Consider the following 25,522-nt stretch of genomic DNA (forward strand, 5'->3'; position numbering starts at 1 on the left):
AAGCAAGAATGGGAAAGAATTACACCTAAGAAGCTTCAAAAATGTGTCTCCTCAGTTCCCAAACCTTTACTGAGTGTTGTTAAAAGGAAAGGCCATGTAACACAGTGGTGAACATGCCCTTTCCCAACTACTTTGGCACGTGTTGCAGCCATGAAATTCTAAGTTAATTACCGTATTTTCCGCACTATTAGCCGCACCTAAAAACCACAAATTTACTCAAAAGCTGACAGTGCGGCTTATAACCCGGTGCGCTTTATATATGGATTAATATTAAGATTCATTTTCATAAAGTTTCGGTCTCGCAACTACGGTAAACAGCCGCCATCTTTTTTCCCCGTAGAAGAGGAAGTGCTTCTTCTTCCACGCAAGCAACCGGTAAGCACCCGCCCCCATAGAAGAGGAAGCGCTTCTTCTTCTACTGTAAGCAACCACCCGCCCGCGTAGAAGAAGAAGAAGGGCGCGGATATTACGTTTCATTTCCTTTGTGTGTTTACATCTGTATAGACCACAAAATGGCTCCTACTAAGCGACAGGTTTCCGGTTCATGAAAAGACGCAATCTCTCCATCCGCACACGGATTACTATTTCACAGCAACTGCCTAAAGACTTTCAAGAAAAGCTGGCTACTTTCCGTGCATATTGTAAAAACAAGATAGCTGAAAAAAAGATCCGGCCAGAGAACATTATCAACATGGACGAGGTTCCACTGACTTTTGATATTCCTGTGAACCGCACTGTGGATACAACGGGAGCACGTACGGTGAATATTCGCACCACAGGGAATGAGAAGTCATCCTTCACTGTGGTTCTAGCTTGCCATGCTAATGGCCAGAAACTTCCACCCATGGTGATATTCAAAAGGAAGACCTTGCCAAAAGAGACCTTTCCAGCCGGCGTCATCATAAAAGCTAACTCGAAGGGATGGATGGATGAAGAAAAGATGAGCGAGTGGTTAAGGTAAGTTTACGCGAAGAGGCCGGGTGGCTTTTTTCACGCAGCTCCGTCCATGTTGATATACGACTCCATGCGCGCCCACATCACGCTGGTTTTTAATATATTATTAAAGTTTGACTGACCTATTTGACTGTTTTTTTGACATTCCTTTAGCGCAGTTAGATGCGGCTTATAACACGGGGCGGCTTATAGGTGGACAAAGTTTTGAAATATGCCGTTCATTGAAGGCGCGGCTTATAACCCAGGGCGGCTTATGGTGCGGAAAATACGGTATTTGCCAAAAAAAAAAGTTTGAGTTTGAACATCAAATATGTTGTCTTTGTAGTGCATTCAATTGAATATGGGTTGAAAAGGATTTGCAAATCATTGTATTCTGTTTATATTTACATCTAACACAATTTCCCAACTCATATGGAAACGGGGTTTGTATTTTGTATGACAAAAAAAAACAAAAAAAAAAACATACACATTACAAATTAACAGGAATGTGTAAAGTGCGAACATGCTACCTCGTTACAAGCTACCGCTAAGTATGAAAAGTGCTACATGAAGTTTTCTGACATTTTGCTTGGTGAAAATGGCCAAAGTGCTAACAGTTAACACGGGAGACGAGTTGGCACTCGGTGCTGAAACTGCCAGTGGGTTTTTAATACATGCCATATATGTTTAAACCCAGGGAAATTGCTAAATAATGTCATCCATAAGATGAATTATTATCCTGAGACTTAAAGCTTCAATATGTTTCACACGCCAAAGTACTCTGAGGAGCGGTAAAAAGCTGCAAACCCATGGAAAAAAAAGGACTTCCTGTGTGTGTGTGTAATGAGCAGGTGGCTTTCCTTCCGGAAGGATCTGAAGTCGCCCACAATGAAATATTCCTTTCAAGCCAGCACGGATTTTTAATAGCTTTTGCCAAGCATGCGATGGTTCACTCCCAGGCTGAAGTGACTTTGAAAAAAGGCTCTTAAAGCAGGAAGGAAAAAAGGCATTAATTGCTCCAGGGGGTCTTCAGCTCGCGCTTACTACTGGAGGGAAGGGGGAGGGGCTACAAAGATAGGAGCACTTCCTGTCTGCTCCAATTAGGAAGCAGAGAAGTCAGTGGAAAGACAACTGCCATACCTATCGCCTTTGTTTCTGACCGTCAGAACTTTGTGGCGACCAAGTTTAGACTTTTTTTGTGTGTCCGCAGAGGAGTGCCTCTGCCAGAACGGCGGCGTGTGCGTGGACAACAACGGGACGTGCGAGTGTCCCGCATCCTACACTGGCCTCTACTGCCAGCTGGGTAGGTACAACCACGCCCCCTATGGCTGGTGGTGGTATTGCACTTACACACTCAAAGTTGTATCTTTGTTACTACAACCACGCCCCCCATGGCTGGTGGTGGTATTGCACTTACACACTCAAAGTTGTATCTTTGTTACTACAACCACGCCCCCTATGGCTGGTGGTGGTATTGCGTTTACACACTCAAAGTTGTATCTTTGTTGCTACAACCACGCCCCCTATGGCTGGTGGTGGTATTGCGTTTACACACTCAAAGTTGTATCTTTGTTGCTACAACCACGCCCCCTATGGCTGGTGGTGGTATTGCACTTACACACTCAAAGTTGTATCTTTGTTACTACAACCACGCCCCCTATGGCTGGTGGTGGTATTGCACTTACACACTCAAAGTTGTATCTTTGTTACTACAACCACGCCCCCTATGGCTGGTGGTGGTATTGCACTTACACACTCAAAGTTGTATCTTTGTTACTACAACCACGCCCCCTATGGCTGGTGGTGGTATTGCACTTACACACTCAAAGTTGTATCTTTGTTACTACAACCACGCCCCCTATGGCTGGTGGTGGTATTGCGTTTACACACTCAAAGTTGTATCTTTGTTGCTACAACCACGCCCCCTATGGTTGGTGGTGGTATTGCACTTACACACTCAAAGTTGTATCTTTGTTACTACAACCACGCCCCCTATGGCTGGTGGTGGTATTGCGCTTACACACTCAAAGTTGTATCTTTGTTGCTACAACCACGCCCCCTATGGCTGGTGGTGGTATTGCACGTACACACTCAAAGTTGTATCTTTGTTACTACAACCACGCCCCCTATGGCTGGTGGTGGTATTGCACGTACACACTCAAAGTTGTATCTTTGTTACTACAACCACGCCCCCTATGGCTGGTGGCGGTATTGCACTTACACACTCAAAGTTGTATCTTTGTTGCTACAACCACGCCCCCTATGGCTGGTGGTGGTATTGCACTTACACACTCAAAGTTGTATCTTTGTTGCTACAACCACGCCCCCTATGGCTGGTGGCGGTATTGCACTTACACACTCAAAAGTTGTATCTTTGTTACTACAACCACGCCCCCTATGGCTGGTGGTGGTATTGCACTTACACACTCAAAGTTGTATTTTTGTTACTACAACCACGCCCCCTATGGCTGGTGGTGGTATTGCACTTACACACTCAAAGTTGTATCTTTGTTGCTACAACCACGCCCCCTATGGCTGGTGGTGGTATTGCACTTACACACTCAAAGTTGTATCTTTGTTACTACAACCACGCCCCCTATGGCTGGTGGTGGTATTGCACTTACACACTCAAAGTTGTATCTTTGTTACTACAACCACGCCCCCTATTGGTGGTGGTATTGCACTTACACACTCAAAGTTGTATCTTTGTTACTACAACCACGCCCCCTATTGGTGGTGGTATTGCACTAACACACTCAAAGTTGTATCTTTGTTGCTACAACCACGCCCCCTATGGCTGGTGGCGGTATTGCACGTACACACTCAAAGTTGTATCTTTGTTGCTACAACCACGCCCCCTATTGGTGGTGGTATTGCACTTACACACTCAAAGTTGTATCTTTGTTGCTACAACCACGCCCCCTATGGCTGGTGGTGGTATTGCACGTACACACTCAAAGTTGTATCTTTGTTACTATAACCACGCCCCCTATGGCTGGTGGTGGTATTGCACTTACACACTCAAAGTTGTATCTTTGTTGCTACAACCACGCCCCCTATGGCTGGTGGTGGTGTTGCACGTACACACTCAAAGTTGTATCTTTGTTGCTACAACCACGCCCCCTATTGGTGGTGGTGGTATTGCACATACACACTCAAAGTTGTATTTTTGTTACTACAACCACGCCCCCTATGGCTGGTGGTGGTATTGCACTTACACACTCAAAGTTGTATCTTTGTTGCTACAACCACGCCCCCTATGGCTGGTGGTGGTATTGCACTTACACACTCAAAGTTGTATCTTTGTTACTACAACCTCGCCCCCTATGGCTGGTGGTGGTATTGCACTTACACACTCAAAGTTGTATTTTTGTTGCTACAACCACGCCCCCTATGGCTGGTGGCGGTATTGCACTTACACACTCAAAGTTGTATCTTTGTTACTACAACCACGCCCCCTATGGCTGGTGGCGGTATTGCACTTACACACTCAAAGTTGTATCTTTGTTACTACAACCACGCGCCCTATGGCTGGTGGTGGTATTGCACTTACACACTCAAAGTTGTATCTTTGTTACTACAACCACGCGCCCTATGGCTGGTGGTGGTATTGCACTTACACACTCAAAGTTGTATCTTTGTTGCTACAACCACGCCCCCTATGGCTGGTGGTGGTATTGCACTTACACACTCAAAGTTGTATCTTTGTTACTACAACCACGCCCCCTATGGCTGGTGGTGGTATTGCATGTACACACTCAAAGTTGTATCTTTGTTACTACAACCACGCCCCCTATTGGTGGTGGTGGTATTGCACTTACACACTCAAAGTTGTATCTTTGTTACTACAACCACGCCCCCTATGGCTGGTGGCGGTATTGCACTTACACACTCAAAGTTGTATCTTTGTTACTACAACCACGCCCCATATGGCTGGTGGTGGTATTGCACGTACACACTCAAAGTTGTATCTTTGTTACTACAACCACGCCCCCTATGGCTGGTGGTGGTATTGCACTTACACACTCAAAGTTGTATCTTTGTTACTACAACCACGCCCCCTATGGCTGGTGGTGGTGTTGCACGTACACACTCAAAGTTGTATCTTTGTTGCTACAACCACGCCCCCTATTGGTGGTGGTGGTATTGCACTTACACACTCAAAGTTGTATCTTTGTTACTACAACCACGCCCCCTATTGGTGGTGGTATTGCACTTACACACTCAAAGTTGTATCTTTGTTACTACAACCACGCCCCCTATTGGTGGTGGTATTGCACTTACACACTCAAAGTTGTATCTTTGTTGCTACAACCACGCCCCCTATGGCTGGTGGCGGTATTGCACTTACACACTGAAAGTTGTATCTTTGTTGCTACAACCACGCCCCCTATGGCTGGTGGTGGTATTGCACTTACACACTCAAAGTTGTATCTTTGTTACTACAACCACGCCCCCTATGGCTGGTGGCGGTATTGCACTTACACACTCAAAGTTGTATCTTTGTTACTACAACCACGCCCCATATGGCTGGTGGTGGTATTGCACGTACACACTCAAAGTTGTATCTTTGTTACTACAACCACGCCCCCTATGGCTGGTGGTGGTATTGCACTTACACACTCAAAGTTGTATCTTTGTTACTACAACCACGCCCCCTATGGCTGGTGGTGGTGTTGCACGTACACACTCAAAGTTGTATCTTTGTTGCTACAACCACGCCCCCTATTGGTGGTGGTGGTATTGCACTTACACACTCAAAGTTGTATCTTTGTTACTACAACCACGCCCCCTATTGGTGGTGGTATTGCACTTACACACTCAAAGTTGTATCTTTGTTACTACAACCACGCCCCCTATTGGTGGTGGTATTGCACTTACACACTCAAAGTTGTATCTTTGTTGCTACAACCACGCCCCCTATGGCTGGTGGCGGTATTGCACTTACACACTGAAAGTTGTATCTTTGTTGCTACAACCACGCCCCCTATGGCTGGTGGTGGTATTGCACTTACACACTCAAAGTTGTATCTTTGTTACTACAACCACGCCCCCTATGGCTGGTGGTGGTATTGCATGTACACACTCAAAGTTGTATCTTTGTTGCTACAACCACGCCCCCTATGGCTGGTGGTGGTATTGCACTTACACACTCAAAGTTGTATCTTTGTTGCTACAACCACGCCCCCTATGGCTGGTGGTGGTATTGCACTTACACACTCAAAGTTGTATCTTTGTTGCTACAACCACGCCCCATATGGCTGGTGGTGGTATTGCACTTACACACTCAAAGTTGTATCTTTGTTACTACAACCACGCCCCCTATGGCTGGTGGTGGTATTGCACTTACACACTCAAAGTTGTATTTTTGTTGCTACAACCACGCCCCCTATGGCTGGTGGCGGTATTGCACTTACACACTCAAAGTTGTATCTTTGTTACTACAACCACGCCCCCTATGGCTGGTGGCGGTATTGCACTTACACACTCAAAGTTGTATTTTTGTTACTACAACCACGCCCCCTATGGCTGGTGGTGGTATTGCACTTACACACTCAAAGTTGTATCTTTGTTACTACAACCACGCGCCCTATGGCTGGTGGTGGTATTGCACTTACACACTCAAAGTTGTATCTTTGTTGCTACAACCACGCCCCCTATGGCTGGTGGTGGTATTGCATGTACACACTCAAAGTTGTATCTTTGTTACTACAACCACGCCCCCTATGGCTGGTGGTGGTATTGCATGTACACACTCAAAGTTGTATCTTTGTTACTACAACCACGCCCCCTATTGGTGGTGGTGGTATTGCACTTACACACTCAAAGTTGTATCTTTGTTACTACAACCACGCCCCCTATGGCTGGTGGCGGTATTGCACTTACACACTCAAAGTTGTATCTTTGTTACTACAACCACGCCCCATATGGCTGGTGGTGGTATTGCACGTACACACTCAAAGTTGTATCTTTGTTACTACAACCACGCCCCCTATGGCTGGTGGTGGTATTGCACTTACACACTCAAAGTTGTATCTTTGTTACTACAACCACGCCCCCTATGGCTGGTGGTGGTGTTGCACGTACACACTCAAAGTTGTATCTTTGTTGCTACAACCACGCCCCCTATTGGTGGTGGTGGTATTGCACTTACACACTCAAAGTTGTATCTTTGTTACTACAACCACGCCCCCTATTGGTGGTGGTATTGCACTTACACACTCAAAGTTGTATCTTTGTTACTACAACCACGCCCCCTATTGGTGGTGGTATTGCACTTACACACTCAAAGTTGTATCTTTGTTGCTACAACCACGCCCCCTATGGCTGGTGGCGGTATTGCACTTACACACTCAAAGTTGTATCTTTGTTGCTACAACCACGCCCCCTATGGCTGGTGGTGGTATTGCACTTACACACTCAAAGTTGTATCTTTGTTACTACAACCACGCCCCCTATTGGTGGTGGTGGTATTGCACTTACACACTCAAAGTTGTATCTTTGTTGCTACAACCACGCCCCCTATGGCTGGTGGCGGTATTGCACTTACACACTCAAAGTTGTATCTTTGTTGCTACAACCACGCCCCCTATGGCTGGTGGTGGTATTGCACTTACACACTCAAAGTTGTATCTTTGTTGCTACAACCACGCCCCCTATGGCTGGTGGTGGTATTGCACTTACACACTCAAAGTTGTATCTTTGTTGCTACAACCACGCCCCATATGGCTGGTGGTGGTATTGCACTTACACACTCAAAGTTGTATCTTTGTTACTACAACCACGCCCCCTATGGCTGGTGGTGGTATTGCACTTACACACTCAAAGTTGTATCTTTGTTACTACAACCACGCCCCCTATGGCTGGTGGTGGTATTGCACTTACACACTCAAAGTTGTATTTTTGTTGCTACAACCACGCCCCCTATGGCTGGTGGCGGTATTGCACTTACACACTCAAAGTTGTATCTTTGTTACTACAACCACGCCCCCTATGGCTGGTGGCGGTATTGCACTTACACACTCAAAGTTGTATTTTTGTTACTACAACCACGCCCCCTATGGCTGGTGGTGGTATTGCACTTACACACTCAAAGTTGTATCTTTGTTACTACAACCACGCGCCCTATGGCTGGTGGTGGTATTGCACTTACACACTCAAAGTTGTATCTTTGTTGCTACAACCACGCCCCCTATGGCTGGTGGTGGTATTGCACTTACACACTCAAAGTTGTATCTTTGTTACTACAACCACGCCCCCTATGGCTGGTGGTGGTATTGCATGTACACACTCAAAGTTGTATCTTTGTTACTACAACCACGCCCCCTATTGGTGGTGGTGGTATTGCACTTACACACTCAAAGTTGTATCTTTGTTACTACAACCACGCCCCCTATGGCTGGTGGTGGTATTGCACTTACACACTCAAAGTTGTATCTTTGTTACTACAACCACGCGCCCTATGGCTGGTGGTGGTATTGCACTTACACACTCAAAGTTGTATCTTTGTTGCTACAACCACGCCCCCTATGGCTGGTGGTGGTATTGCACTTACACACTCAAAGTTGTATCTTTGTTACTGCAACCACGCCCCCTATGGCTGGTGGTGGTATTGCATGTACACACTCAAAGTTGTATCTTTGTTACTACAACCACGCCCCCTATTGGTGGTGGTGGTATTGCACTTACACACTCAAAGTTGTATCTTTGTTACTACAACCACGCCCCCTATGGCTGGTGGCGGTATTGCACTTACACACTCAAAGTTGTATCTTTGTTACTACAACCACGCCCCATATGGCTGGTGGCGGTATTGCACTTACACACTCAAAGTTGTATCTTTGTTACTACAACCACGCCCCATATGGCTGGTGGCGGTATTGCACTTACACACTCAAAGTTGTATCTTTGTTACTACAACCACGCCCCCTATGGCTGGTGGTGGTATTGCACTTACACACTCAAAGTTGTATCTTTGTTACTACAACCACGCCCCCTATGGCTGGTGGTGGTATTGCACATACACACTCAAAGTTGTATCTTTGTTACTACAACCACGCCCCCTATGGCTGGTGGTGGTATTGCACTTACACACTCAAAGTTGTATCTTTGTTACTACAACCACGCCCCCTATGGCTGGTGGTGGTATTGCACTTACACACTCAAAGTTGTATCTTTGTTACTACAACCACGCCCCCTATGGCTGGTGGTGGTGTTGCACGTACACACTCAAAGTTGTATCTTTGTTGCTACAACCACACCCCCTATTGGTGGTGGTGGTATTGCACTTACACACTCAAAGTTGTATCTTTGTTACTACAACCACGCCCCCTATTGGTGGTGGTATTGCACTTACACACTCAAAGTTGTATCTTTGTTACTACAACCACGCGCCCTATGGCTGGTGGTGGTATTGCACTTACACACTCAAAGTTGTATCTTTGTTGCTACAACCACGCCCCCTATGGCTGGTGGTGGTATTGCACTTACACACTCAAAGTTGTATCTTTGTTACTACAACCACGCCCCCTATGGCTGGTGGTGGTATTGCATGTACACACTCAAAGTTGTATCTTTGTTACTACAACCACGCCCCCTATTGGTGGTGGTGGTATTGCACTTACACACTCAAAGTTGTATCTTTGTTACTACAACCACGCCCCCTATGGCTGGTGGTGGTATTGCACTTACACACTCAAAGTTGTATCTTTGTTACTACAACCACGCACCCTATGGCTGGTGGTGGTATTGCACTTACACACTCAAAGTTGTATCTTTGTTGCTACAACCACGCCCCCTATGGCTGGTGGTGGTATTGCACTTACACACTCAAAGTTGTATCTTTGTTACTACAACCACGCCCCCTATGGCTGGTGGTGGTATTGCATGTACACACTCAAAGTTGTATCTTTGTTACTACAACCACGCCCCCTATTGGTGGTGGTGGTATTGCACTTACACACTCAAAGTTGTATCTTTGTTACTACAACCACGCCCCCTATGGCTGGTGGCGGTATTGCACTTACACACTCAAAGTTGTATCTTTGTTACTACAACCACGCCCCATATGGCTGGTGGCGGTATTGCACTTACACACTCAAAGTTGTATCTTTGTTACTACAACCACGCCCCATATGGCTGGTGGCGGTATTGCACTTACACACTCAAAGTTGTATCTTTGTTACTACAACCACGCCCCCTATGGCTGGTGGTAGTATTGCACTTACACACTCAAAGTTGTATCTTTGTTACTACAACCACGCCCCCTATGGCTGGTGGTGGTATTGCACATACACACTCAAAGTTGTATCTTTGTTACTACAACCACGCCCCCTATGGCTGGTGGTGGTATTGCACTTACACACTCAAAGTTGTATCTTTGTTACTACAACCACGCCCCCTATGGCTGGTGGTGGTATTGCACTTACACACTCAAAGTTGTATCTTTGTTACTACAACCACGCCCCCTATGGCTGGTGGTGGTGTTGCACGTACACACTCAAAGTTGTATCTTTGTTGCTACAACCACGCCCCCTATTGGTGGTGGTGGTATTGCACTTACACACTCAAAGTTGTATCTTTGTTACTACAACCACGCCCCCTATTGGTGGTGGTATTGCACTTACACACTCAAAGTTGTATCTTTGTTACTACAACCACGCCCCCTATTGGTGGTGGTATTGCACTTACACACTCAAAGTTGTATCTTTGTTGCTACAACCACGCCCCCTATGGCTGGTGGCGGTATTGCACTTACACACTCAAAGTTGTATCTTTGTTGCTACAACCACGCCCCCTATGGCTGGTGGTGGTATTGCACTTACACACTCAAAGTTGTATCTTTGTTACTACAACCACGCCCCCTATGGCTGGTGGTGGTATTGCATGTACACACTCAAAGTTGTATCTTTGTTGCTACAACCACGCCCCCTATGGCTGGTGGTGGTATTGCACTTACACACTCAAAGTTGTATCTTTGTTGCTACAACCACGCCCCCTATGGCTGGTGGTGGTATTGCACTTACACACTCAAAGTTGTATCTTTGTTACTACAACCACGCCCCATATGGCTGGTGGTGGTATTGCACTTACACACTCAAAGTTGTATCTTTGTTACTACAACCACGCCCCCTATGGCTGGTGGTGGTATTGCACTTACACACTCAAAGTTGTATTTTTGTTGCTACAACCACGCCCCCTATGGCTGGTGGCGGTATTGCACTTACACACTCAAAGTTGTATCTTTGTTACTACAACCACGCCCCCTATGGCTGGTGGCGGTATTGCACTTACACACTCAAAGTTGTATTTTTGTTACTACAACCACGCCCCCTATGGCTGGTGGTGGTATTGCACTTACACACTCAAAGTTGTATCTTTGTTACTACAACCACGTGCCCTATGGCTGGTGGTGGTATTGCACTTACACACTCAAAGTTGTATCTTTGTTGCTACAACCACGCCCCCTATGGCTGGTGGTGGTATTGCATGTACACACTCAAAGTTGTATCTTTGTTACTACAACCACGCCCCCTATGGCTGGTGGTGGTATTGCATGTACACACTCAAAGTTGTATCTTTGTTACTACAACCACGCCCCCTATTGGTGGTGGTGGTATTGCACTTACACACTCAAAGTTGTATCTTTGTTACTACAACCACGCCCCCTATGGCTGGTGGCGGTATTGCACTTACACACTCAAAGTTGTATCTTTGTTACTACAACCACGCCCCATATGGCTGGTGGTGGTATTGCACGTACACACTCAAAGTTGTATCTTTGTTACTACAACCACGCCCCCTATGGCTGGTGGTGGTATTGCACTTACACACTCAAAGTTGTATCTTTGTTACTACAACCACGCCCCCTATGGCTGGTGGTGGTGTTGCACGTACACACTCAAAGTTGTATCTTTGTTGCTACAACCACGCCCCCTATTGGTGGTGGTGGTATTGCACTTACACACTCAAAGTTGTATCTTTGTTACTACAACCACGCCCCCTATTGGTGGTGGTATTGCACTTACACACTCAAAGTTGTATCTTTGTTACTACAACCACGCCCCCTATTGGTGGTGGTATTGCACTTACACACTCAAAGTTGTATCTTTGTTGCTACAACCACGCCCCCTATGGCTGGTGGCGGTATTGCACTTACACACTCAAAGTTGTATCTTTGTTGCTACAACCACGCCCCCTATGGCTGGTGGTGGTATTGCACTTACACACTCAAAGTTGTATCTTTGTTACTACAACCACGCCCCCTATTGGTGGTGGTGGTATTGCACTTACACACTCAAAGTTGTATCTTTGTTGCTACAACCACGCCCCCTATGGCTGGTGGCGGTATTGCACTTACACACTCAAAGTTGTATCTTTGTTGCTACAACCACGCCCCCTATGGCTGGTGGTGGTATTGCACTTACACACTCAAAGTTGTATCTTTGTTGCTACAACCACGCCCCATATGGCTGGTGGTGGTATTGCACTTACACACTCAAAGTTGTATCTTTGTTACTACAACCACGCCCCCTATGGCTGGTGGTGGTATTGCACTTACACACTCAAAGTTGTATCTTTGTTACTACAACCACGCCCCCTATGGCTGGTGGTGGTATTGCACTTACACACTCAAAGTTGTATTTTTGTTGCTACAACCACGCCCCCTATGGCTGGTGGCGGTATTGCACTTACACACTCAAAGTTGTATCTTTGTTACTACAACCACGCCCCCTATGGCTGGTGGCGGTATTGCACTTACACACTCAAAGTTGTATTTTTGTTACTACAACCACGCCCCCTATGGCTGGTGGTGGTATTGCACTTACACACTCAAAGTTGTATCTTTGTTACTACAACCACGCGCCCTATGGCTGGTGGTGGTATTGCACTTACACACTCAAAGTTGTATCTTTGTTGCTACAACCACGCCCCCTATGGCTGGTGGTGGTATTGCACTTACACACTCAAAGTTGTATCTTTGTTACTACAACCACGCCCCCTATGGCTGGTGGTGGTATTGCATGTACACACTCAAAGTTGTATCTTTGTTACTACAACCACGCCCCCTATTGGTGGTGGTGGTATTGCACTTACACACTCAAAGTTGTATCTTTGTTACTACAACCACGCCCCCTATGGCTGGTGGTGGTATTGCACTTACACACTCAAAGTTGTATCTTTGTTACTACAACCACGCGCCCTATGGCTGGTGGTGGTATTGCACTTACACACTCAAAGTTGTATCTTTGTTGCTACAACCACGCCCCCTATGGCTGGTGGTGGTATTGCACTTACACACTCAAAGTTGTATCTTTGTTACTACAACCACGCCCCCTATGGCTGGTGGTGGTATTGCATGTACACACTCAAAGTTGTATCTTTGTTACTACAACCACGCCCCCTATTGGTGGTGGTGGTATTGCACTTACACACTCAAAGTTGTATCTTTGTTACTACAACCACGCCCCCTATGGCTGGTGGCGGTATTGCACTTACACACTCAAAGTTGTATCTTTGTTACTACAACCACGCCCCATATGGCTGGTGGCGGTATTGCACTTACACACTCAAAGTTGTATCTTTGTTACTACAACCACGCCCCATATGGCTGGTGGCGGTATTGCACTTACACACTCAAAGTTGTATCTTTGTTACTACAACCACGCCCCCTATGGCTGGTGGTGGTATTGCACTTACACACTCAAAGTTGTATCTTTGTTACTACAACCACGCCCCCTATGGCTGGTGGCGGTATTGCACTTACACACTTAAAGTTGTATTTTTGTTGCTACAACCACGCCCCCTATGGCTGGTGGCGGTATTGCGCTTACACACTCAAAGTTGTATCTTTGTTACTACAACCACGCCCCCTATGGCTGGTGGTGGTATTGCACTTACACACTCAAAGTTGTATCTTTGTTACTACAGCCACGCCCCCTATGGCTGGTGGTGGTATTGCACTTACACACTCAAAGTTGTATCTTTGTTACTACAGCCACGCCCCCTATGGCTGGTGGTGGTATTGCACTTACACACTCAAAGTTGTATCTTTGTTGCTACAACCACGCCCCCTATGGCTGGTGGTGGTATTGCACTTACACACTCAAAGTTGTATCTTTGTTGCTACAACCACGCCCCCTATGGCTGGTGGTGGTATTGCACTTACACACTCAAAGTTGTATCTTTGTTGCTACAACCACGCCCCCTATTACTGGTGGTGGTATTGCACTTACACACTCAAAGTTGTATCTTTGTTGCTACAACCACGCCCCCTATGGCTGGTGGTGGTATTGCACTTACACACTCAAAAGTTGTATCTTTGTTACTACAACCACGCCCCCTATGGCTGGTGGTGGTATTGCACTTACACACTCAAAGTTGTATCTTTGTTACTACAGCCACGCCCCTATGGCTGGTGGTGGTATTGCACTTACACACTCAAAGTTGTATCTTTGTTACTACAACCACGCCCCCTATGGCTGGTGGCGGTATTGCACTTACACACTCAAAGTTGTATCTTTGTTGCTACAACCACGCCCCCTATGGCTGGTGGTGGTATTGCACTTACACACTCAAAGTTGTATCTTTGTTGCTACAGCCACGCCCCCTATGGCTGGTGGTGGTATTGCACTTACACACTCAAAGTTGTATCTTTGTTACTACAACCACGCCCCCTATGGCTGGTGGTGGTATTGCACTTACACACTCAAAGTTGTATTTTTGTTGCTACAACCACGCCCCCTATGGTTGGTGGTGGTATTGCACTTACACACTCAAAGTTGTATCTTTGTTACTACAACCACGCCCCCTATGGCTGGTGGTGGTATTGCACTTACACACTCAAAGTTGTATCCTTGTTACTACAACCACGCCCCCTATGGTTGGTGGTGGTATTGCACTTACACACTCAAAGTTGTATCTTTGTTACTACAAGACCGATCCTGCTCAAATTTCATTTCATTTTTTGGAATAAATGTCATTTATATTTCCTTACATGAGTCAGAGGTCTACGGCTAAATATTTGGCTTACAAAGTTAGCATGCTAGCAGTTAGCATATGTCAAGTAAGAAGTTATATGACTCTGAGGTGTACGTTGGTAAATTTGGCATAGGTGTCTGTCCCCATCTGTGTCCGTCTCCACCTGTGTCCGTCTCCACCTGTGTCCATTCCGACCTTTGTCCGTCTCCACCTTTGTCCGTCCCCACCTGTGTCCGTCCCCACCTGTGGCTGTCCCCACCTGTGTCTGTCCCCACCTGTGTCTGTCCCCACCTGTGTTCGTCCCCACCTATGTCCGTCCCCACCTGTGTCTGTCCCCACCTGTGTCTGTCCCCACCTGTGTTCGTCCCCACCTATGTCCGTCCCCACCTGTGTCTGTCCCCACCTGTGTCTGGCCCCACCCATGTTTTTCCCCACCTGTGTCTGTCCCCACCTGTGTCCGTACCCCAATTGTGTCCATCCCTAACTGTGTCTGTCCCCACCTTTTGTCAGTCCGTCCCCACCTGTGTCCGTCCCCACCTATGTGTTTCCCCACCTGTGTCCAACCCCACCTGTGTCTGTCCCCACCTGTGTCCGTCCCCACCTGTGTCCGTCCCCACCTGTGTCCGTCCCCACCTGTGGCTGTCCCCACCTGTGTTCGTACCCACCTATGTCCGTCCCCACCTGTGTCTGTCCCCACCTGTGTCCGGCCCCACCTATGTTTTTCCCCACCTGTGTTTGTCCCCACCTGTGTCCGTACCCCAATTGTGTCTGTCCCCAATTGTGTCCATCCCTAACTGTGTCTGTCCCCACCTTTTGTCAGTCCGTCCCCACCTGTGTCCGTCCCCACCTATGTGTTTCCCCACCTGTGTCCAACCCCACCTGTGTCTGTCCCCACCTGTGTCCGTCCCCACCTGTGTCTGTCTCCACCTGTGTCCGTCCCCACCTATGTGTTTCCCCACCTGTGTCCATCCCCACCTGTGTCTGTCCCCACTTGTGTCCATCCCCACCTGTGTCCATCCCCACCTGTGTCTGTCCCCACCTGTGTCCATCCCCACCTGTGACTGTCTCCACCTGTGTCAGTCACCACCTATGTCCGTCCCCACCTGTGTCTGTCCCCACCTGTGTCCGGCCCCACCTCTGTTTTTTCCCACCTGTGTCCGTCCCCACCTGTGTCCGTCCCCACCTGTGTCTGTCCCCACCTGTGTTCGTCCCCACTTATGTCCGTCCCCACCTGTGTCCGCCCCCCCTGTGTCCGGCCCCACCTGTGTCTGTCCCCACCTGTGTCTGTCCCCACCTGTGTTCGTCCCCACTTATGTCCGTCCCCACCTGTGTCCGCCCCCCCTGTGTCCGGCCCCACCTGTGTCTGTCCCCACCTGTGTCTGTCCCCACCTGTGTCCGTCCCCACCTGTGTCCATCCCCACCTGTGTCTGTCCCCACCTGTGTCCATCCCCACCTGTGTCCATCCCCACCTGTGTCCGTCCCCACCTGTGTCAGTCACCACCTATGTCTGTCCCCACCTGTGTCTGTCCCCACCTGTGTCCGGCCCCACCTCTGTTTTTTCCCACCTGTGTCCGTCCCCACCTGTGTCCGTCCCCACCTTTTGTCAGTCCGTCCCCACTTTTGTCAGTCCGTCCCCACCTTTTGTCAGTCCGTCTCCACATGTGTCCGTCCCCACCTTTTTTCACTCCGTCTCCACATGTGTCCGTCCCCACCTATGTCAGTCCCCACCTTTTGTCAGTCCGTCCCCACCTGTGTTCGTCCCCACCTGTGTCTGTCCCCACCTGTGTCCGGCCCCACCTATGTTTTTTCCCACCTGTGTCCGTCCCCACCTGTGTCCGTCCCCACGTGTCTGTCCCCACCTTTTGTCAGTCCGTCCCCACCTTTTGTCAGTCCGTCCCCACATGTGTCCGTCCCCACCTTTTGTCAGTCCCTCTCCACATGTGTCCGTCCCCACCTTTTGTCAGTCCGTCCCCACCTTTGTCAGTCTGTCCCCACCTATGTCCGTCCCCACTTTTTGTCAGTCCGTCCCCACCTGTGTCCGTACCCACCTTTGTCAGTCCATCCCCACCTTTTGTCAGTCCATCCCCACATGTGTCCGTCCCCACCTTTTGTCAGTTCGTCCCCACTTTTTGTCAGTCCGTCTCCACATGTGTCCGTCCCCACCTTTTGTCAGTCCGTCCCCACCTTTTGTCAGTCCGTCCCCACCTTTGTCAGTCCGTCCCCACCTGTGTCTGTCCCCACCTGTGTCCGTCCCCACCTGTGTCAGTTCGTCCCCACCTGTGTCTGTCCCGACAGGGCACAGTGTGACTAGCATGTTGTGTGTGTGCAGAGATGACACAGACGCCGTGCGGCAACAACCGGCCGTGTCCTGACGGAGGTCCGTGTTTGGAGTACGGAGGAGCGTACCTGTGCACCTGCCAGACCAGCACCTCAGACCTGGACCACAGGGACCTGTACCCTTATGGTAAGATCCTGGTGCACCTGCCCGTCCCCACAAGATAGACGCTGGTTACCGTAGTAACAAAGACATTTATAACTCGGCACAAGGAGCGTGTTGGGTACCTTTGTAGGTGTCGCCCTGGACCATGGGACACAGTCAAGTGTTGCCTGGACCATGGGACACAGTCAAGTGTTGCTTGGACCATGGAACACAGTCAAGTGTTGCCTGGACCATGGAACACAGTCAAGTGTTGCCTGGACCATGGAACACAGTCAAGTGTTGCCTGGACCATGGAACACAGTCAAGTGTCGCCTGGACCATGGAACATAGTCAAGTGTCGCCTGGACCATGGAACATAGTCAAGTGTTGCTTGGACCATGGGACACAGTCAAGTGTTGCCTGGACCATGGGACACAGTCAAGTGTCGCCTGGACCATGGGACACAGTCAAGTGTTGCCTGGACCATGGACACAGTCAAGTGTTGCCTGGACCATGGAACACAGTCAAGAGTTGCCTGGACCATGGAACACAGTCAAGTGTTGCCTGGACCATGGGACACAGTCAAGTGTTGCCTGGACCATGGAACACAGTCAAGTGTTGCCTGGACCATGGAACACAGTCAAGTGTCGCCTGGACCATGGAACACAGTCAAGTGTCGCCTGGACCATGGAACACAGTCAAGTGTCGCCTGGACCATGGAACACAGTCAAGTGTTGCTTGGACCATGGAACACAGTCAAGTGTTGCCTGGACCATGGAACACAGTCAAGTGTTGCCTGGACCATGGAACACAGTCAAGTGTCGCTCTGTGTTTTTCAGTACAGCCCCGCTCGGTCTGTGACTCCACGCCGTGTCTGAACGGCGGTTTCTGCTACGAGCGCCATGGCGGCTACACCTGCCAGTGCACGCACGGCCACTGGGGGAAGCACTGCGAGAAAGGTGAGGTCACACACCTGGACTCAATACTGACCCCCGCAGGACACTGTCAGAGGTGCACCTGTAATACACGTGTTGACCACATGAGAGCACTGTTGTCTACAGATATAAGCATAAATATACACCTACAGTAGGTACTAGATTCTAAAAGTACATTCTATGATAGATTCTAGTGATAGTAGTCACACCAACCCACGTCTGCTCTCCCTCAGTGCGCCTCAACACCTGTGCGTCCGCTCCGTGTCGCAATGGCGGCTCGTGCAGGGAGGAGGGGGGCAGCTACAGGTGCGTGTGTCCCTACAGGTTCACCGGCAGACATTGTGAAGTAGGTGAGTCACGCCCCCACGCCGCCTCCTCGCGCTCACTGCAGCAAGGTTGTGACACGTGCCGCGCTCCCGTCCCCCGCAGGCAAGCCCGACCCGTGCTGGTCCGGCCCGTGTGAGAACGGCGGCACCTGCTTCCACTACATCGGCAAGTACAAGTGCGAATGTACACACCTCTTCAGCGGCAGACACTGCGAGATCAGCAGCGGCGCCGCGCACGCAGGTGACCATGACGCCCGTGGGGGGAGGGGTGACCATCATGCCTGCGGGGGAGGGGTGACCATGACGCCCGCGGGGGGAGGGGTGACCATCATGCCTGCGGGGGGGAGGGGTGCTTTCAACTTTTCTTACCTAAAGTGCCGACTTTACATAAAAACTAAAGATAAAATGCTAAAAAAATACAAAACTTTTTTTTTCTAAATGGAAAAAAAATACCAAAATGCTAAATATAATAATATAATTCTAGAAATATTGAAAATATGAAAAAATAAAAAAATATAATTGCAAAAGAGTATTTTCATGGACCATAATGGAACAAATCAAGTCATGTCTATTCTGCCTAGCAACCAATGTGCCTTTTTTTTTTTTTTTACATGCAATGATGTCTTGAAAAGTGGGAATATATGTACCACAAAAGATTATTTGTTTGTGTTTTTATATATATATATATATATATATATATATATATATATATATATATGTATATGTTAGGTCAGGAAAAAATACAGAGGCTATATTATCATCCCTACAAGCCTGTTTCGCAGGTTTCCCTTTTTTTACACGCAATGATGTCTTGAAAAGTAGGAAAATATGGACCAAAAAAATGTATATATGTGTGTGTTTATATATATATATATATATATATATATATATATATATATATATATATATATATATATATATATATATATATACGTTAGGTCAGGAAAAAACACAGAGGCTATGTTATCATCCCTACAAGCCTGTTTCACAGGTTTCCCTTTTTTATACACGCAATGATGTCTTGAAAAGTAGGAAAATATGGACCAAAAAAATTTATATATGTGTGTGTTTATATATATATATATATATATATATATATATATATATATATATATATATATATATATATATATATATATAAATATATATATATATATATATATATATATAGCAATTAAACCTGCGAAACAGACTTGTAGGGATGATATAGGCTCTGTTGAGCACTGTATAATGGATAAACCAGAGAAACCTCGACTATATATATATATATATATATATATATATATATATATATATATATATATATATATATATATATATATATATATATATATATATATATATATATATATGTATATATATATATATATATATATATGTTAGGTCAGGAAAAAACACAGGCTATATTATCATCCCTACAAGCCTGTTTCACAGGTTTCCCTTTTTTTACACGCAATGATGTCTTGAAAAGTAGGAAAATATGGACCAAAAAAATGTATATATGTGTGTGTTTATATAAATATATATATATATATATATATATAAAAAAAAAAATATATATATATATATATATATAAAATGTATATATGTGTGTGTTTATATAAATATATATATATATATATATATATATATATATATATATATATAGCAAGGAAACCTGCAAAACAGGCTTGTAGGGATGATATAGCCTCTGTTGAGCACTGTATAATGGATAAACCACAGAAACCTCGACTATATATATATGTATGTATATATATATATATATATATATATATATATATATATATATATATATATATATATATATATATATATATAGCAAGGAAACCTGCGAAACAGACTTGTAGGGATGATATAGCCTCTGTTGAGCACTGTATAATGGGTAAACCACAGAAACCTCGACTATATATATATATATATATATATATATATATATATATATATATATATATATATATATATATATATATATATATATATATATATATATGTATATATATATAAATATATATATATATATATATATATATATATATATATAAATATATATATATATATATATATATATATATATATATATGTTAGGTCAGGAAAAAACACAGGCTATATTATCATCCCTACAAGCCTGTTTCACAGGTTTCCCTTTTTTTACACGCAATGATGTCTTGAAAAGTAGGAAAATATGGACCAAAAAAATTTATATATGTGTGTGTTTATATATATATATATATATATATATATATATATATATATATATATATATATATATATATATATATATATATATATATATATATATATATATATATATATGGCGTGGCGAAGTTGGTAGAGTGGCCGTGCCAGCAATCGGAGGGTTGCTGGTTACTGGGGTTCAATCCCCACCTTCTACCATCCTAGTCATGTCAGTTGTGTCCTTGGGCAGGACATTTCACCCCTTGCTCCTGATGGCTGCTGGTTAGCGCCTTGCATGGCAGCTCCCGCCATCAGTGTGTGAATGTGTGTGTGAATGGGTGAATGTGGAAATACTGTCAAAGCGCTTTGAGTACCTTGAAGGTAGAAAAGCCCTATACAAGTATAACCCATTTATCATTTATATAGCCTCTGTTGAGCACTGTATAATGGATAAACCAGAGAAACCTCGACTATATATATATATATATATATATATATATATATATATATATATATATATATATATATATATATGTTAGGTCAGGAAAAAACACAGGCTATATTATCATCCCTACAAGCCTGTTTCGCAGGTTTCCCTTTTTTTACACGCAATGATGTCTTGAAAAGTAGGAAAATATGGACCAAAATTTTTTATATATGTGTGTGTTTATATAAATATATATATATATATATATATATATATATATATATATATATATATATATATATATATATATATTAAAAAATATATATATATATATATATATATATATAAAATGTATATATGTGTGTGTTTATATAAATATATATATATATATATATATATATATATATATATATATATATATATATATATATATATATATATAGCAAGGAAACCTGCGAAACAGGCTTGTAGGGATGATATAGCCTCTGTTGAGCACTGTATAATGGATAAACCAGAGAAACCTCGACTATATATATATATATATATGTATATATATATGTTAGGTCAGGAAAAAACACAGGCTATATAATCATCCCTACAAGCCTGTTTCGCAGGTTTCCCTTTTTTTACACGTGATGATGTCTTGAAAAGTAGGAAAATCTGGACCAAAAAAATTATATATGTGTGTGTTTATTTATTTATTTATTTATATATATATATATATATATATATATATATATATATATATATATATATATATATATATATATATATATATATATATACGTTAGGTGAGGAAAAAACACAGAGGCTATGTTATCATCCCTACAAGCCTGTTTCACAGGTTTCCCTTTTTTTTTACACGCAATGATGTCTTGAAAAGTAGGAAAATATGGACTAAAAAAATGTATATATGTGTGTGTTTATATATATATATATATATATATATATATATATATATATATATATATATATATATATATATATATAGCAAGGAAATCTGCAAAACAGGCTTGTAGGGATGATATAGCCTCTGTTGAGCACTGTATAATGGATAAACCACAGAAACCTTGACTATATATATATATATATATATATATATATATATATATATATACATAGTACCATATTTTGTGGACTATAGATCACACTGGAATATAAGGCGCACCTACTAAATTTTAGAAGAAAAAATATGTTTCTATATATCAGCCGTAATATATACATTATTTACACAGAAATATTCTGTAAATGTTTAATTACATACCTTAGTTGTTTTCAAACTTTCTCTGTAACAGGGCAGTAAAACGGCCGATCAAACAAAATGGAAGTCCTGGTCATGGGCTCTCCAATCAGCTAAACAGACTCAATAACTCCACGGTGACGTTTTGGTGAATTTAAGAAACTGGAGCAGTACAAAAAGAATGCCATTGTAAGTTAATAATACTAACACGGAAGCTCATACTAGCTAATGCTAACGACACTAGCGTCATTACATTAAGATAGCACGTACAAATATGCATGAAAACACTCCTACAGTCATCACACACGTGATGGTTGAATAAGTATTAATAAGTATTAATAGTTCAAAACGACTCCCAAAGGAACGTCTCATAACCATGCAAGAGAAATGTCACAAGTCTGTGGTGGAAGTCACAAAGTTGCCTAAAAGGAGCCAAAGTGAAGCATGTATTCTTCCACCTGCAAATATGTTTGTCTTCCATCTTTTCCATGCACACGCCTGCTTGTCCCTTCCAGAGGTGGGCTGTGGGACACCTCCACAGGTGAAGCACGCCCAGGTCCACTTCTCCTCCACCACGTCTGGCTCGCTGGCTGTTTACATGTGCCAGGCCGGCTTTGTGGCCGTGCCCAGAACCACTCACACCTTCTGTGGAGGCCAAGGACACTGGAGTCAGCCACCCGTCTGTGAGGGTGAGCACACACACACACACACACACACACACACACACACACACACACACACACACACGCTCACACACACACACACACACACACACACACACACACACACACACACACACACACACACACACACACACACACACACGCTCACACACCCAGTCAGCGTCTGTGAGGGTGAGCACACACACACACACTCCCAGTCAGTCTGTGAGGGTGAGCACACACACACACACACTCCCAGTCAGTCTGTGAGGGTGAGCACACACACACACACTCCCAGTTAGTATGTGAGGGTGAGCACACACACACACACACACACACACACACACACACACACACACACACGCTCACACACACACACACACACACACACACACACACACACACACACACACACACACACACACACACACACACACACACACGCTCACACACCCAGTCAGCGTCTGTGAGGGTGAGCACACACACACACACTCCCAGTCAGTCTGTGAGGGTGAGCACACACACACACACACTCCCAGTCAGTCTGTGAGGGTGAGCACACACACACACACTCCCAGTTAGTATGTGAGGGTGAGCACACACACACACACACACACACACACTCACACACCCAGTCAGCGTCTGTGAGGGTGAGCACACACACACACACTCCCAGTCAGTCTGTGAGGGTGAGCACACACACACACACACTCCCAGTCAGTCTGTGAGGGTGAGCACACACACACACACTCCCAGTTAGTATGTGAGGGTGAGCACACACACACACACACACACACACACACACACACACACACACACACACACACACACACACACACACACTCCCAGTCAATTTGTGAGGGTTAGCACCCACACACACACACACACACACACGCACACGCACGCACACACACACACTCCCAGTCAGTCTGTGAGGGTGAGCACACACACACACACTCCCAGTTAGTATGTGAGGGTGAGCACACACACACACACACACACACACACACACACACACACACACACACACACACACACACACACACACTCCCAGTCAATTTGTGAGGGTTAGCACCCACACACACACACACACACACACGCACACGCACGCACACACACACACTCCCAGTCAGTCTGTGAGGGTGAGCACACACACACACACTCCCAGTTAGTATGTGAGGGTGAGCACACACACACACACACACTCCCAGTCAGTCTGTGAGGGTGAGCACACACACACACACACACTCCCAGTTAGTATGTGAGGGTGAGCACACACACACACACACACACACACACACACACACACACACACACACACACACACACTCCCAGTCAATTTGTGAGGGTTAGCACCCACACACACACACACACACACACGCACACGCACGCACACACACACACTCCCAGTCAGTCTGTGAGGGTGAGCACACACACACACACTCCCAGTCAGTCTGTGAGGGTGAGCACACACACACACACTCCCAGTTAGTATGTGAGGGTGAGCACACACACACACACACACACACACACACACACGCTCACACACCCAGTCAGCGTCTGTGAGGGTGAGCACGCACACACACACACTCCCAGTCAGTCTGTGAGGGTGAGCACACACACACACACTCCCAGTTAGTATGTGAGGGTGAGCACACACACACACACACACACACACACACACACACACACACACACACACACACACACGCTCACACACCCAGTCAGCGTCTGTGAGGGTGAGCACACACACACACACTCCCAGTCAGTCTGTGAGGGTGAGCACACACACACACACACTCCCAGTCAGTCTGTGAGGGTGAGCACACACACACACACTCCCAGTTAGTATGTGAGGGTGAGCACACACACACACACACACACACACACACACACACACACACACACACACACACACACACACACACACACACACTCCCAGTCAATTTGTGAGGGTTAGCACCCACACACACACACACACACACACGCACACGCACGCACACACACACACTCCCAGTCAGTCTGTGAGGGTGAGCACACACACACACACTCCCAGTTAGTATGTGAGGGTGAGCACACACACACACACTCCCAGTCAGTCTGTGAGGGTGAGCACACACACACACACTCCCAGTTAGTATGTGAGGGTGAGCACACACACACACACACACACACACACACACACACACACACACACACACACACACACACACACACACACACTCCCAGTCAATTTGTGAGGGTTAGCACCCACACACACACACACACACACACGCACACGCACGCACACACACACACTCCCAGTCAGTCTGTGAGGGTGAGCACACACACACACACTCCCAGTCAGTCTGTGAGGGTGAGCACACACACACACACTCCCAGTTAGTATGTGAGGGTGAGCACACACACACACACACACACACAC

The 25,522-nt window shown here is 45.7% G+C and overlaps 1 protein-coding gene across 1 annotated transcript in view; it reads left to right on the forward strand.

Moving 5' to 3' along the window:
- The window catches only part of sned1 (sushi, nidogen and EGF-like domains 1), a 163,142-nt gene that overhangs the window by 73,052 nt on the left and 64,568 nt on the right, over positions 1-25,522 (forward strand). Inside the window, exons 11-16 of the mRNA XM_072915125.1 lie at positions 2,144-2,236; positions 17,243-17,377; positions 18,172-18,291; positions 18,501-18,617; positions 18,697-18,834; positions 22,951-23,124. Coding sequence (XP_072771226.1) covers positions 2,144-2,236; positions 17,243-17,377; positions 18,172-18,291; positions 18,501-18,617; positions 18,697-18,834; positions 22,951-23,124 — 777 coding nt within the window. The remainder of the gene's footprint in view (positions 1-2,143; positions 2,237-17,242; positions 17,378-18,171; positions 18,292-18,500; positions 18,618-18,696; positions 18,835-22,950; positions 23,125-25,522) is intronic.

This window comes from Nerophis lumbriciformis, linkage group LG18, assembly GCF_033978685.3.
Source record: "Nerophis lumbriciformis linkage group LG18, RoL_Nlum_v2.1, whole genome shotgun sequence".
NCBI lineage: Eukaryota > Metazoa > Chordata > Actinopteri > Syngnathiformes > Syngnathidae > Nerophis > Nerophis lumbriciformis.